Source organism: Branchiostoma lanceolatum, chromosome 1, assembly GCF_035083965.1.
Source record: "Branchiostoma lanceolatum isolate klBraLanc5 chromosome 1, klBraLanc5.hap2, whole genome shotgun sequence".
In the NCBI taxonomy this organism is placed as follows: Eukaryota; Metazoa; Chordata; class Leptocardii; order Amphioxiformes; family Branchiostomatidae; genus Branchiostoma; species Branchiostoma lanceolatum.
In genome coordinates this window covers 41861204-41876143 of record NC_089722.1, presented here as the reverse complement: position 1 = coordinate 41876143, position 14940 = coordinate 41861204, and the positions used below count along the sequence as shown (strand labels likewise).

At 42.1% G+C, this 14940-nt stretch overlaps 3 protein-coding genes across 3 annotated transcripts in view; 1 reads left to right on the top strand and 2 right to left on the bottom strand.

The window, feature by feature from the left end:
* Nucleotides 1-2991, bottom strand: part of LOC136423691 (cilia- and flagella-associated protein 251-like) — a 30613-nt gene extending 27622 nt beyond the window's left edge. The window contains exons 1-5 of the mRNA XM_066411974.1: nt 2890-2991; nt 2606-2772; nt 1819-2259; nt 1335-1480; nt 297-440 (exon numbers count right to left, since the gene is read on the bottom strand). Coding sequence (XP_066268071.1) covers nt 297-440; nt 1335-1480; nt 1819-2259; nt 2606-2759 — 885 coding nt within the window. The 5' untranslated portion in view covers nt 2760-2772; nt 2890-2991. The remainder of the gene's footprint in view (nt 1-296; nt 441-1334; nt 1481-1818; nt 2260-2605; nt 2773-2889) is intronic.
* A 39-nt stretch (nt 2992-3030) lies between these two features.
* Nucleotides 3031-7620, top strand: LOC136423661 (N-acetylglucosaminyl-phosphatidylinositol de-N-acetylase-like). The gene is made up of 6 exons (XM_066411925.1): nt 3031-3380; nt 3873-3972; nt 4511-4601; nt 4913-5012; nt 5518-5651; nt 7308-7620. Exons 1-6 carry the CDS (start codon nt 3146-3148, stop codon nt 7410-7412), a joined length of 765 nt encoding a protein of 254 aa, XP_066268022.1. The 5' UTR covers nt 3031-3145; the 3' UTR covers nt 7413-7620.
* A 54-nt stretch (nt 7621-7674) lies between these two features.
* Nucleotides 7675-14066, bottom strand: LOC136423703 (carbohydrate deacetylase-like). Its single transcript, XM_066411985.1, has 6 exons — nt 13716-14066; nt 12713-12869; nt 11750-11932; nt 10930-11029; nt 9847-10024; nt 7675-9353 (listed from the first exon to the last, which is right to left on the bottom strand). The coding sequence occupies exons 2-6, from the start codon at nt 12839-12841 to the stop codon at nt 9050-9052; spliced, it is 894 nt and encodes a 297-aa protein (XP_066268082.1). The 5' UTR covers nt 12842-12869; nt 13716-14066; the 3' UTR covers nt 7675-9049.
* Between the last annotated feature and the right edge of the window lie 874 nt (nt 14067-14940).

The following is a 14940-nucleotide window of genomic DNA, read 5'->3' as shown; positions in this document are numbered from 1 at the left end:
ACCTGTACTAGTGACCACCTCTACATTAAGGACCACCTGGCCATTGATATACACTACGGTCAAACCTGTACTAGAATCACCTAGCCATTGTGGCACCTTTTTGGTGGTCCCTATTTTTCCAATTGAGCTAGGAATCCTGTCTATAGTGGTCATCTGTCTACTGTAACCTTTTTCTTCAAGTCCATAATCGAGTGGTCACCATAGACATGCACGTACAGGTTTAACTGTATCTAAACTTGTACATTGTGCACTCACATTTTGCACAGCAACAACTATCATGGCATAGTGGAACATACCAATGCATCAATGGGGATGGGCTCTTCGGTGGTTTCAGACTTGCGTGAGGCCGGGGTGTACCTCCCTCCCATGGTGGTGGGATTGGTATCTTCCACACTCTGGTCACCGGGGGCAACCGGGCTGGCCTTTCCACTGGGAGGTTTCTGTGTGAGGGAAAGAAGCAAAGAAAGTCTTTAGCTTAACCTAACAGTAGTTTCATTTTTTTCTAGTGCAAAGAAACTATTTATCAACTCTTACATGATTCCACCAGTCACTGACGAAAGATAGCGGATGCTGTCTGAAACGTCTGACTGTTTCTCTCTCTCCAATTTTACATCTTTTACTCTCCATCATATGGGGGTTGGACGTGCTTGCACATGGATGGGGGAGCCCCAGAACTCCTCATCAAATGCAAGTCTTTTTTGTAGCAAGAGATTTTACGGCTGGATGCCCTTCCTAACGCCAACCCAAACCCTACTGCTGGGCTTAGGACATGGGAAATATGTTTCCCAAGGGCACAACATCTGGGTGCGTGTCCTCATGTTTAAAAATTTTATCCAGTTGTTTGAATAAGTTTTTTGGGCATATTCCCCTGGGTACCCTAAGGAACAGTACGAGATGTTTTTAAAAACCGGTGAATTTAGATAGACCATATAAGATCTTAACCAATGCAGCATCAGTAATCCCCAAGGTGTGCACACTTCAGATATCAAGGCGTTCAAGACATTCTTGAGAAGTGATAACACTGTTTTTGTGATGTGGCGATATTAGGATACCCAAAAGAATTATAATAACTTTATTGCAAGTTCATGCCCGAAGGCTAATTGCAGACAAACAAGTGCATGGGAATACATGGGAATCAAAAATAGGTATCTAGGCTACTGTCAAAGTTCTAAGTTAACTAAGGTTGACTATGGTTGGGTTTGAGTTGACTTAAATTGTGGGTTCAAAGGTTTTGGCATACATTGTTTCTGTTTTGCATTAGGTCCAGAGCTTTCTCAAGCTCTAAATGTTTTCAAAAACTTTTTAAAAGCAATCATAGAACATTTTAGTCTCACCCCAGCACTCCCAGCACGAGCGCTCTTCTGTGATGCTGCGCTGGACTTCCTGCTCCTCCCGCTAGAGGGCCTCCCTGTTCCAGAACTGGGTCTGTCTTTACCGGCGCTGGGGGGTCGATCCTTGCCGCTGGAGGGTCTATCTTTTCCTAAGGAAGAAGGCAAACAGTTTTGTTTGATTGTTTTCTATTTCAAGCAATCCTTACTGGTCCATGACCATTTAATTGATTTAAGATCTGTATACAGAATATGATACACAAAATAGATGTTTCTGATCTTTTTCTCAATGTTCAAAAAGCGTTCAAAAGAAGGTCTAACGAATCACAATTCAAATGTACCATACACTTATTACATGTAGTAGTAAGATCAATCAGTTTCACATGGAGCAAAATATATTCAACCACCATGATATTGAAAGACAAAGCATGACAAATCAATTTTATAAGAAATTTGAAAAAAGAGAAAACAAAACTGAAGAAACATGTACCTGCACTGCTTGGCCTCTCCTTTCCCGCACTTCCTGTTCTTTCCTTCCCTGCGCTGCCTGGTCGACTGCCAGGTTTCTCGCCTTCTGGACTCGCCCGTGCGCTACCCTCCCTACTCCCGGCCCTTGGGGTGCCCTGTCGGCTTCCCGTGGGGGTGGGGGGCTTGCTGCCCTTGGGGGTGGGGGGCTTGCTCCCCTTGGGTGTCCCAGGCTTGCTCCCCTGCGGGGTCCCAGGCTTACTACCAGTTGGGGTGGGTGGCTTGCTCCCCCTATCAGATCCGGCCTGACTTGCAGGACGGCTGCCAGCTGGGGTTGGTGGTTTCTCTCCTTCTGTCTCTCCTTCTTGGGCTGGTTCTTCCATTGGTGCTTCTTTCGTTCCCTCGGTTTCTGTTGGTTCAGCCTCTGGTTTATCTTCTTCGGTCTTTTCTTCTGTTTTTTCAGCTCCTGAAATTATGTCATGTAGATAGTCAAGACGTAAAATGACCACAGTACGATGGTAAAGGAAACAACCTCTTACTAGTAACAAACTATCGATATCAGCACTGAAATAAAACTGTCAGCTACCGACAGCTGCATTTCTAAATATTGTTATTCAACCTTCTTCTTTATTAGTACTGCATTACCATCTAAAGCATACATATTTCCTATCTGATACGTTAGCTAAGCTTGTGGTGTATCCTCAGTGAGGTAAAGGTGATTTTTTACACAAGAAAATGGCGATATATGTCAAGAAGTTTTTACTTTACAAGATCGCCCCCCTCCCCCAACACATGAGCCCTCATGTACCCACCTTCTGCCGGCTCTGTAGGTCCCTGGTCCCCTGTCTCGGGGGCCTCGGGCTCGGGCTGTCCCTCGGCGTTGGCTGGAGGAGCACCCTCGGGTTCAGCCGTCTGTGTCGCCTCCATCTCTCCCTCGGCTGGAACCGAACTTTCTTCGTCCGCCATCTTGGATTTCAATCTGGGCGCACAACAAAAACAAATCAAAGTTAATTGGAATTATCCCCAATCATGAATCTGGTTGATAGCCTAAAATCAAAGTTAAGATCTCCTTATTTTATATAAATGTGATATTTACCCAGTTCCTGGTAAAAATGCAGAGAAAACGAACTTCAACTCGCCCGCCTACCAGTCGTCAAGGAGACTGTTTACTTGTCGTTATCACCGGACCAGCCTGATTTGCGGCACCCGGTGTCTAACCTTTGACCTATACGAGATTTTACGACAGTTCTGAAAAACACGATGGCTGCTACCAGTGCTAGATTTCGCTTCGTTTTTCGAAACTAAATGAAGTTTTAGGAATAATCTTTGGCATAAGTTTCCTCATAAGGAACATGGTTGTGTTAGTGATCATTGGATGCGTCCTTTCATTCGCTGCAGTGCTGCATCTCTTCCTGTGGCTCCACCGGCCCTTCGTGAACTTCGCGTCGGCGGCACATCGCGCAGGGCGCCGAGCCCGGGTGCTGGTCGTCACGGCGCACCCCGATGACGAGTGCATGTTCTTCGCGCCCACCGTGCTGGAGACGCTGCGGCTGGGACACCAGGTCTTCCTGCTGTGTCTATCAACAGGTTACACGTCATGTCGGATTTGTATTTCACCCTAGGTATTGAGAAATGTGTACCTACATGTATGATATCTGACTGAGGCTATTGACAGGATGATCATGTCAACAGTGCAATTTTTTCTACTGCTGACAGGATGTCAATAGCCTCAGGCATGAGATAGACTTCTCTCTCCCTTTCTCCTCCCTCCTCTCCTCTCTCCTCCTCCTCCCTACCTACTTCCTCCCTCCTTCTCCTCTCTCTCCCCCCTCTCTCTCTCCCTCCCTCTATTCCTCCCTCTCTGAGTCTCTATCTTCCTCTCTCTCCTCTCTCTCTCTCTCCCTCCATCTCTCTCTCTCTCAAAAAGTAGCCACAATGGCCAGGTGGTCCTTGATTATGTAGAGGTCACCGTGTCACCAGTACAGGTTTGACTGTAAGGTTTCATTGCTTTGAGAAAATACCACAGGTATACGAAATCACATTCATTGCATAATGCGTCTCTTCTCAATCTGTTGCCAGGTAACTTTGAGAAGAAGGGCCACACCCGACGACGTGAGCTGTTGAAGAGTGCAGCCATCCTGGGTATCCCAGCTGACAACGTCACAGTTGTGGACAACCCGTAAGTCACACCTGCAGGGCTTGAACTAGTTAAAGCACTGTACATTCTACATAATGTAGTTTATTATGCAGCTACAGTATGCAGGTAATTATGAATAAGTACAAGCAAGGAGGTTAAAATATTTTAACCTCCTTGGTACAAGTTACAGGAGGGACAGATGTGCAGAGGTTCGTTTTTATGCCTCACAGTTAAAGCCGGTTTTTAATGCCAAAGGGCAGTCAGACAATACATTGTCACTAGACACAAAACAAAAACTAAAAGTTTGGGTTAAGTTATGATTTCCATCTTTAAGGGTGATTAATTATAAGGTTGTGCAGCCAAGGTATTTTTGGTGCAACTAGATTTGATAGAAGCTACTTGCATATCATGTGAAGGTACTTGGGCGCAGGCCCAAATACATGTATTATGTATTTTACAAGACCTTTTCAGATATACATTGTATGTATTATGATTAACGTTACATGTATTATATAAACTTGTTAGAAATATATTATATACTTGCCGTTAATGATGACCAATTTCCCCAATTCTGTTTCAGTGATCTTCCTGACGACATCAACATAGCCTGGGACACCAAACTGGTCGCGCAGAAGATTCTGGAGCACATCTTCGAGACGTCTGCTTATGTGGTAAGTTGGTTCATGCCTTCTTCTGCCTGTGCCTTAATTAGACGCTTGTGTGTTTCTTTGAACTTTGAACTTTATTTATCAAACAACTTTGCAGGCTAAAATAGGCTGAATTGTGTTGTAATGTACATAATTTACAGCTGTTTATAACATCTAATCATTTGGAGGTGCGTATCTCGTTACCTTTTCAAATCACTGATTGATGAATATTCTCGTAACTTATCCAAAAATCCACATCAAAAAATAAGGTGGTAGAATCAGTTGAATAACACAGAAGGTATGAAGTTCAAGACTCTCAACTCCCTCCCCTCCAGGTCATAACCTTCGACCACTACGGGGTCAGCGGTCACAAGAACCACAGCAGTCTGTACCATGGGGTCAACGACCTGGTGGAGAGGGGACAGATGCCTGACAGTACGCTATCATTACTTCATGCTTCCCTTTAACTTTATTGTAAAGTAGAGTGTATTCATTCCTGAAGCTATCCGACATCTTTCACACCGCAGTTGTCCCTCAGAAAAAAGACATCTGGAGCCGCATAGTTCCTGTTTAGAACTTTTATTCAGCCTGTCACGACCGGTTTCGGCCAGTCACAACCGGTTTCAGCCTGTTACAACCGGTTTTCTTCAAGTGTACAGACTGAGGAATGAATCCACTCCGTTTGACTTTATTGTAAAGATAGGTTGTATTTAGGAAAACTGTATGTTCTGTTTACATCTCCTTGGTATAAGATAGATACCAGTGTCAAGAATGGCAAAGAGACCCAATATTATGGTTGATCAATGTTCTGTAGAATTAGTTTATCCCTTCCTGATAAGACAGTTAAACTTGACTGTACCTCATGAAAGAAAAGTGAATGTCTCTAAACTTTTAATACAGTGTTGATACTTGTTCTCAGACTTTTCCTTGGCACCCTCAGATGTACTGGTCTATGTGCTTGAGAGTGTCAGCATCATGAGAAAGTACACCTCGTTCCTAGATGTCCTACCCAGCATTCTCAGCTCTGCTAGCACCCTGTTCCTGTCGGGATACCCAGCAATACTGAAGGCTCAGGTAATGTATACAACAGTCTACGTGCATGCTTTAGAAAATTGAATTTCTGTACTACTCACCCAGCACATCATTCACTGCAGTAGCCAATCAGTACCAAGGCTAGAACCTGTAGGCCAATAGACCGATCCTGTCGAACACCATATCGAACGAATAGAAGACCCATAGAACCCCCTGTTCTATTCAGCCCACCTCCGTCAAAAACAGCGTTGGCGGGGCAGAAATGGCACGTGTAAAGCAGGGTACGTATATCTGGGACAGGTTTTCCACTGTATTGGTTGAATGCATGCTCAGAACAAAAACGAATTTAAAAAGAAAATAGATCGGGCACTCAAGGAGAGGAAGCTTGTACCACATGCTGACTACTACAAAGTCCGCTAGCGCAGAGTTTCGTATCTTCAGTTACTGGTGTGTGAAACTGGTTAACTTGAAAGTGAACAGGGAAGTAAAAGGATGCATTTTAATTCTTAGTTACTAAATACCATGCAGCTGTTATGCATGCAGTCAATACAGTGGGAACCCTGTCACAGATATACGAACCCTGTTTTACACGTGCATCGGCTGCTTGTCAGAAATTTGGCGCTGATGTCCACCGACAAGGGAAAGCTATGCGGCGCATACCGCTTTAACATTGACCGAAAACATTACGCTCTCACCGCAACTACACCTACCCCCTCCTTAAACAACTCTACCCGGTGGATACAGCCTTCAACAAAGAAGACATAGCATTCTTATTTGGCCCGCTCTGAAAGGGTTTCAGTGCCACAAAAGCTAAACCGAAGTCAGTGGCATTATTTTCAACCTTGCCGCGGCGGCCATGTTTGGTCCGTCAAACCCTGTTTTTGACGGAGGTGTTTGGCTTTGGGATCGGTCTATTGGAAGAAATGTAGCATCCAGGTAGCCAATCAGCACTAAGGCTAATACCCATAGGTCAATGGAAAGCTTGGTAACAAGCAATCAGCCAATCAGCACCAAGGCTAGCACTGCTAAGCCAATGGAAAGCTATTTAGCATCTAGTGAGCAAACCAGTACCAAGGCTAGCACTGGTAGGCCAATAGGTTGCAATATGTAGCACCCAGACAGCCAATCAGCACCAAAGGTAGCACCTGTTGGCCAATAGAAAGCTATGTACATGTAGCATCCAGATAGCCAATCAAATCCAAGACCGGAGGTGAATGGAAAGCTAGGTAGCAACAAGGCTAGGGCTTCTAAGCCATTACAACAAGTTGAAGGCCCAAAGAGTGTCATACATGAAGTCAGGTTGTAACATTTTGAGTCCATATCACAGTTTAGAACTATATGGTTGCTCTTCAGACCAATGACATGTACTAACACTTAACTCCCCCACAGTGTGCAGTGTCAGAAAGAAAGCCAATCAGCAACAAGGCTAGAGCATATAGACCAATAGGAGCCTATTTAGCATTCTGTGAGCCATTCAGCACCAAGGCTAGAGCATATGGACCAATCAGGAGCCTGTTCTATACATCCAATCAGCACCAAGGCTAGAACCTGTAGACCAGTAAGAGCCATTTTAGCATCCTGTGATGCAATCAGCACAAAAGTTAGAGCTTAGTGGCCAATCAGCTATGTTCATTGGTATGTGTGTGCCCTTTGGAAAACTACATACATGTACTAATAATCATCTCCTTTCCCCCACAGCGTGCGATGTGTGCCCACCGGTCACAGCTGGTCTGGTTCCGATGGCTGTACATCGCCTTCTCCAGGTACATGGTCATCAACACGCTCAGGCCCCTGGGCAGATAGTACTGGCTCAAACTGGTTTCAACCAGATAAAACCAGTTCTGCTGGCTATAGATAGTCTTTTAAAGATACATGGCCATCAACACCCGCATACCTCTGGACAGATGTTAGCAGTGAAGACTAGATTTTAGTGTAGAAGATAAAAGAAGAAATCTCTTGGTTGTGTAAAAAGAGTCTTTTTATTCAGATAAAAGAAGACTTTGACAAGTGTCCATAAACTATAGATCTATATTGTTTTAGAGCAAAAACTTACAGAGACCGAAAATTTGATGACTACAATTTTATTATAAATAGATGCTAACTGCCAATGTGAGAACAAGTTTAGTGTGGGCCACTAGCAGCCCATATAATGCACTTTGTGCAGTATTAGAATAGAACAGCAGTTCAATATGTCATAAGTAAATACCTGTACGTATATCGTCAACTAGCCATACCTGAGACTTGTCCACTACTCATAGGCATGTCGCATTAACCAAGGAAATGTCAATCGGTGTGGCCTTATTGAATTCTACGTGTTACACAGTAAAGGAAATATACTACAGACTCAACAACATATGTAATACTCGTCATGTAATGTATGTTATATTAATATTACTATCAACCCTAGCAAAGTGCCATTTATGATTTGAAGCCCTTTGAGCTGAATTGACAGCTATCAGTAAATGTTACAATCACATAACCTTGTTGGAAGATTTTGTAATCCCATAACCACTATAATCTCAAGTGGTTTTAGTACATTCTATACTAACATTTGGCACATCAACAATGGTCATAAAATGTAAACTCGGCCAAAATTTGTGTGCTTGATATTGACATTTCCTTATAATCTAGACAACAAACTGCAAAACTGACACTTGTTTAAATCTCAACAAACGCATCATGAATTACAAATGTTTTTCTTAAAAATCAGAATGTACAATTAATACTAACAACTTTTGTTTAAACTATCCTAGTAAGTACATGTACTGCATCTATTGGCACTAGTACTAGAAAAGAGTTCAGCTGAGCACATGTCAACTTACAGATGATATATTTGTAACTGTCCCCTATTTATGTACAGAACTGTGAATTTAAAAGTGGTGCAGACATGCCCACAAAGTTTGAAGATCGTAAAATACATAACTACAGTTTTAAAAGCACTCTTCAAATGTTGCATAGACTATATATATATATATCAGTCATATACAGTATAATATTAATCAGAATGTAGTATTAAACATCTTATTTCTTATCTAAGAAAATATTGAAAGTACTCTCTGTGTCCATCAGTAACAAGAAAATACATGTAAGAATATGTTTGTTCCCAGAATATATACTTAGTTGACATGCAATTTGCTCTGCTTTGGAGACTGCAGCAACACTATATGCATGACCATTGCACATTGAATGCTTTATCTGAATACAATATTGTACAATGAAAACTTGACCTCGCATAGAGTAAATTTTTCCTGGCCACACCACAAAGAAGAAATATTGCTGAACTGGAAGATCAACTTAAAAACGGAGTCTGAAGGGAAAGTCTGTTCCTTTGGTCACACCGTTCAAATCCAATGTTTTCATCAAAATATTGCAGCTGTAAAATGCCCGAGGACCAACAAGTTAAATTGGTATGTCCTCAACTTTCTTCTAATAATTTGAGGTTAGAGGTCCGCAAAGGAACATAATTCAATCCCCTCTTCCTTGTAAAACTTCTTGAGGCGTTCGTCTCCGAGAACAGTCATCTCGTGTCGGCGATCATGTGACAAAGAGAAGTCGTCGGGACCCTGGCCGCACCCGCCGCATCCCAGCATGCTCGGGTACCCAGGATGCACCATGACCTCGCAGGTCACATGACTCGTGGTTGACCTGTCGGCTGATTGGTAGGCTGCGTGTAGCGAGTTGCAGAGACGCTGTATGGACATGTCTGCACCCATAGTGGCCAGGCCAACGAACCTGTCTGTCAATCTGTAACATACAAGAGAAAATGCTCAGATCACACGAAAGCCCAACTTTTAAGTCAATTGCAATTAGTAATCATCATCTATCATCATTATCTATTATTCTATTCACATTATATCATGAGGTTTGGACAAAAGGCATCATTAAATACATATGAATATTGATTTACCATGGTTTTGCGGTAAAAGGGAAAAGTATAGCCTGAACTCAATCAAGCTCCTGTAACGGCTTGCCGCTCTGTAACCGCATAGCCGCCCCCAGGGAGGGGACAGAAATCCCCGGACAGCTGGAGTTTGCGTTATACAGACTAGGAAAAGTAGGTTTGAGCGGTATTTCAAATTTGCGGTTGAAACAATTTTGTAATACAGTGGTCAGACATGGTAGGATTTTGTAGTGTCATGAATTTGCAGTGGGGAGGTCACAGCAAAAATGAAATCACCTCAAAAGTTTCAAGACACTTCACTACTTTGGGGGTAAAGAGAATAAATCAGCTACTCACTTGAGTCCCTGCTGTAAGAAGACTTGATGGGCTTCTCGACAGTCGTCTTCCACCTCCTTAAAGAAGTCCTGCTGCGCCTCGCTGACCCAGTCACATGACGGGAGGTCGTTCTGCACGGGCAGGCGGATCCACCTGACTCCTGCCGCAGCCGCCGCAGCTGCAAACACATCTCGCACACCTGGCAGGGGAGGGATTTTCTTATTGATAAGTGTGGCTCTCGTTAGGATGTATCTCATTTTAATACAAAGTTTTTTAATCTCAACACTTAAACAATTATAATTGTATTTCAAGAGATGGTATGTGTTGTGGCCCTCGTTTAAATGTTAGGATGTATTTCATTTCAATACAAAGTTTTTTTTTAAATCTCAACACTTTTACAATTGTATTCTAAGAGATGGTATGTGTTCACACTTCCTTGTAAGTATTACTGTAAATGCAGAAATTTTCATGGTGGCTTTATATTTACATTTTTGTCCAATACTGTAGCAGTATGTGACTACAGCGCTGCAGCAAACTTAAAACCACTGCGAACACTCCATTTTCCTTTTAGCACACAATAAAAAAAACACAAACTTAAATGCATTTACAGTACACGATTCAGCCTACAGCCTGCTATGTTTTATGAATAGAATTTCAATCTCAAAAAAAATTCCTCCAAAGAACTGTAAACTAAGTCAAATCAAGGGTCCAAGTCGACCAACTTGTCAGAGGAACAGATACACGTACCTCGTCATAGAAATTATGACATACTCCACACAAAGCCTGGTGCTTGTAACAAAAGTGTTAACAGGTAAAAAATCAAACGGAGAAAAATTTTATTGGGGGAGACTAAAACCAATGGCTATACAGACATTAAAAACACGTCTGATCTTTTATATCTACTTTAACCGAAAAGCGAGAAGTAGAATTTATCTAATGATAGTCATATTCTTTAATATCCGTTAACTGTACTTGTATTTTGTTTTGTTGTGACCTGTACTTAGCCAAGTGTGGCAGAAATGTGCAATAAAGGTCTTCATTCATTCATTCATTCATTATCCATAGAATTAAGTTTGTGTTGCCTGAAGTGTGAGAACAACCCACCTGGCAGCACATGGACATGGTTGTGTCCATCTATGTGCGTAGGCGGTCTCCCCAACCGGTCCACAAACCACCTCAGCTGGGCTTCTACCTCATCTCGGACCTGAGGACACAGATCATAAGTTTCTTTGCATTAGTGCAAAGATGGAGTCCAGCTCACATGTATAAGATTTAAGCAGTATACATGTATATGATTATGATAATATTCAAGATAACACATTGAATGGGCTGCAGAAGCTACTGTTTCATGGTTCCACTTGTATGTGTGCAATATATATTTTGCATATATTTTCTAGCTGCTTCTGAATGGACTTAACGTTATAGTAAACTTGTGGCCTCACCTTTAAAAAAGATATCTACCATTTATGCACAACCTGCATACTCTAGACCTGAGACTATTTCTGTAAATAGCTAGTTAATATATTCTCCTGCAATATGTGTAGATGTAGATGTGTGATAGATGTATTATAGCTTGTATGTTTCTATTTCTAAACTCTGGAAGATTAGCCATCAGCTATAGGGTACATGTATCTAAGGTAGCCATTTGGCACCAAATATGTTTTTTTTTTCAACTTAAATTACCCCCAAATAACCCCGCTAGGGGCAAAGTAGGGGGGGGGGGAGGAGGTCCCAGGCTAAGGCGGGCAGGCCTCCAGCCTGGCGCGGAATGACTTAACGGTGGGAGCCGTAACAACCGCGCCAGGCAGGGCGTTCCACTCGGGGATTGTGTGGGGGAAGAATGAATGTTTGTAAGAGTCTGTCCGGGGTTTTTATGTATTTATGGGGTAAGGTAGCAGGGAGACGATTAAGATAATCTCCAGACCTCTGTCGCGTTCAGTCCTCCGCTGTACGCCATCTTCCTGACCCCCAGTTTCCCGTGGAACCAGCCGCCGCTGTCCACCAGACTGGACGCCTCCCGCTGCCGGTTACTGACCGGTCGCCCCTCCGTCAGGTTCAAGTGCAGACCCAGGGGGATGCTGTGGAGCCTGGCAAGCTTGAGGGCATCCTGGAGTGAGGCAGGATTACTGTAAATTCATCTATGTTCGTGTTTAAGGCTAGGGCAAACATGGAGGGTTCGCATTGGTTTTAAGCTTGTGGCAGCGCTATAGTCACATACTACTAGAGTATTGTACAAAGATGTTTGCTGTGGTTTTAAGTTTGCTGTGAAATGGTTGCCGCAAAAGCCGCGAACATAAAACCATCGGGAACATTTCTGGATCTACTGTATCTGTATTGTATAACAAGTATAACTGCCCTTCGGTTTAACACACCAGCTTTTGTGTCTATATAGCCAGTACTATAACCGCCCTTCGGTGTAACACACAAGGTTCTGTATCTGTATTGTATTGTCAGTATAACTTCCCTGCACATAGTACACCAGCTCCACAAGCAATACCAGTTGTGTCTCTTTTCCTTAAAAGGAATGACCAAATTTTGTCACAATACTGAAAAGTAGGTCAGGATTGGAACCTCAAGCTCCAAAAAACTATTAGACCCTATAGGGCTGTCTCTAGCTTAATTTTTTTCCGTCCCACTCATTGTTTGGGAGCCAATGTGTTGAATTTTCCTTGTTGAACTGGTCATTTTAAGCTTACGAAGATACATTTTCATCAATTTCATGTCATAAAGTTCAGATTTTGGGACGGACAAGGTAAAAATTTGTTCCGTCCCAGCGAGCAAATTTCCGTCCCGGGACGGAGGGGCGGGTCCTGGAGACAGCCCTGAGACCCTAGTACCTAGTCAGCCTTACTTAAAAGGACAACGTTTTTACAAATATCTTACATACCTCTGCAGCATCAGTGTTAGCCATCAGTGAAGCAGTTGTGACGTCGCCATGAAGATAGCTCTCCACGATCCCACGGTTCCGCTCCGGACAGTAGCCAAAGTCGTCAGCATTGATGACAAGTTTCTTCATGTTTTCTTTTAAGTTACGCTAAGAGACACTGATAAAGGAAAAGTACAGGAAAGAAAGATACTTAGTTTTTTCATGTTACCTAACCAACGAAAATGAGCTTTCATTCTTCTGGAAAAGCTAATAGTTGTCATTAATGTAGCATCTTTAATCACTAACAGTAACATTACCTGTTGGGTGATTCTTAACTCTTGGGTATGGAGTAAATTACTGAATGCCGATGCAAAAGTTTTCATAACACTCTGGAGTAAGGCTTACAAGAAAGTTCCAAATTCATTTGACATTTATAATTCTTCACATTACAATAGATCAAAGAACCACTGTCAAACACATTACATGGTATTTCACTTTCAATATCACTGCAATACAATTATACCGTATGGACAATTGTACAGTGGATTCAAAACCATTATAACATTGTTGCAGTACAGGACTACAGACAATCATTAAGTACCATATGTCAGCCCAGAAAAGAACATATCATTTTTAAATGGTGACCATAAGTTTCAACATTGGCTAAACAGAATCCTTTCTTTCCTACTTTAGGAATCCGTGTGAAAGTGGAACTTTCTCATGTTTGAATACACTCGCCTGGTTACCTCGGTGTTGGGTGCTTTTAGACGAAGGTTTGTGAGTTTTAGAAGTGCCTAGACGATCGATGTTATATAACCAGCTGCCGCTAAGTACGCGCTAAGCTAAGTTTACGTAACGCTGATCAATATCTTTTGGAATTGCCTAAATAGCGTGAACTGGACAACAATTTACAGAAAAAACATCCCACATCCACTGTAAAACAGTGAATATCAAAGTCGTTTAAACAGTAACGCACAAAACTTGATCATTTACTTTCACGGAAAAGAGATAAAACGTTACTTACCAGACGATCTGTCTTCTGTCCAGTCATCCACACACACACGAGTTAATAAATACCGGCGAAAAGTGTGCCAAGCAAACACAGGGCGTGCATACGGCAGTGTCGGAATGTGATATATGATCTTAACGCTAGCAAAAAATTATATATAGACAAGCTGACTACACTTATGTCATGATCTTAACCGCAAATCTCTCACTTCGTTGTATCTATCTTTTAAACAACATCTTGTGCAAGATCCCTTAACGTTTCTACGTTGCTCCATTCCGTGTTTCTTCCACTAAGACGCAAAAACGCGAAGACAAAGTGAAGAAAGACACATCTGAACACAGAACCCGGAAGTGGCCACGCGTCGTCTGCAGGGGTGAGAGGTCAGGGGTCAGGTCACCAACATGGCGGCCCCAGGTGAAAAACAGGCTGCCAAAACCTCACAGAATGAAGAAGGTAAAATCTAACGATTCTGCTTCCTTTCTGTAAGTGTTTTTTTTACATACATTGTAGTAGACATTTTCTATGGTTGGTGAGTATTTCACACACTTTAAACAGAGCGCTGATATATCGTAGAAAATGGCTAAAAGTTGAGAACAAATGTTCTTTGTTCAAATAATTTGTTGTAGTAAGGCATGACCGTTAACAGTCTGTTTTAGTTGTAAGAAAAAGATCTAGTTTATCAATGGTAGGTTAAATGATCGACTTATTCACTCGTTTCCTATTTTTTTAATTCTTTCTTTAGTATGAGATTTAAAGCCCTACATCCATCCAGGAATGACACAATTTTCCATTCCAAGGTCTGCCTGAACATGAGTTATGAATAATTGATGAGGTTAAATTCCTGCTTTCATACGTGTTTACAATGGATGTAGTTCCTTGTTGTTGTACTTTATTGTTAAGAGAGACTGCAATTATGTAGCATTTGTAGCATTTGAATTTTGATGTTAATTGTTTCCTTTTTATTCCTTAGCAATTCTATGACCTGATTGCCTCCCAGTCTAATTAACGTCAATCATCAAGTCAATCATTCATAACAACAGCACATTCTGAGCCAGTGCAGTTTTCCCTACATTTTCATAAAAGAATATTGTGTTTCTAGTCTCTACCTTTCTGGAGTGGTCTGAAAAATGATATTTCAAACCTATCGTCCAAGTAGTAATACTAGTATATTTTGTAGGAACAATCATGTTTCAGTAACCTGTGATGGACTTTTGCTTCACAGGCTATGATGTGATGGGAG

What these genes read in the sequence shown, in the direction of transcription:
- LOC136423661 (XM_066411925.1), top strand. Translation starts at nt 3,146, where the DNA reads ATGGTTGTGTTAGTGATCATTGGATGCGTCCTTTCATTCGCTGCAGTG. An exon ending in GTCACAGTTGTGGACAACCC is followed by an intron (nt 3,973 to 4,510) that starts GTAAGTCACACC and finishes ATTCTGTTTCAG; the next exon opens with TGATCTTCCTGACGACATCA. An exon ending in GAGGGGACAGATGCCTGACA is followed by an intron (nt 5,013 to 5,517) that starts GTACGCTATCAT and finishes TGGCACCCTCAG; the next exon opens with ATGTACTGGTCTATGTGCTT.
- LOC136423703 (XM_066411985.1), bottom strand. Translation starts at nt 12,841, where the DNA reads ATGAAGAAACTTGTCATCAATGCTGACGACTTTGGCTACTGTCCGGAG. An exon ending in CTAACACTGATGCTGCAGAG is followed by an intron (nt 11,933 to 12,712) that starts GTATGTAAGATA and finishes GCCTCACTCCAG; the next exon opens with GATGCCCTCAAGCTTGCCAG. An exon ending in CCATGTCCATGTGCTGCCAG is followed by an intron (nt 10,025 to 10,929) that starts GTGGGTTGTTCT and finishes CTCCCCTGCCAG; the next exon opens with GTGTGCGAGATGTGTTTGCA.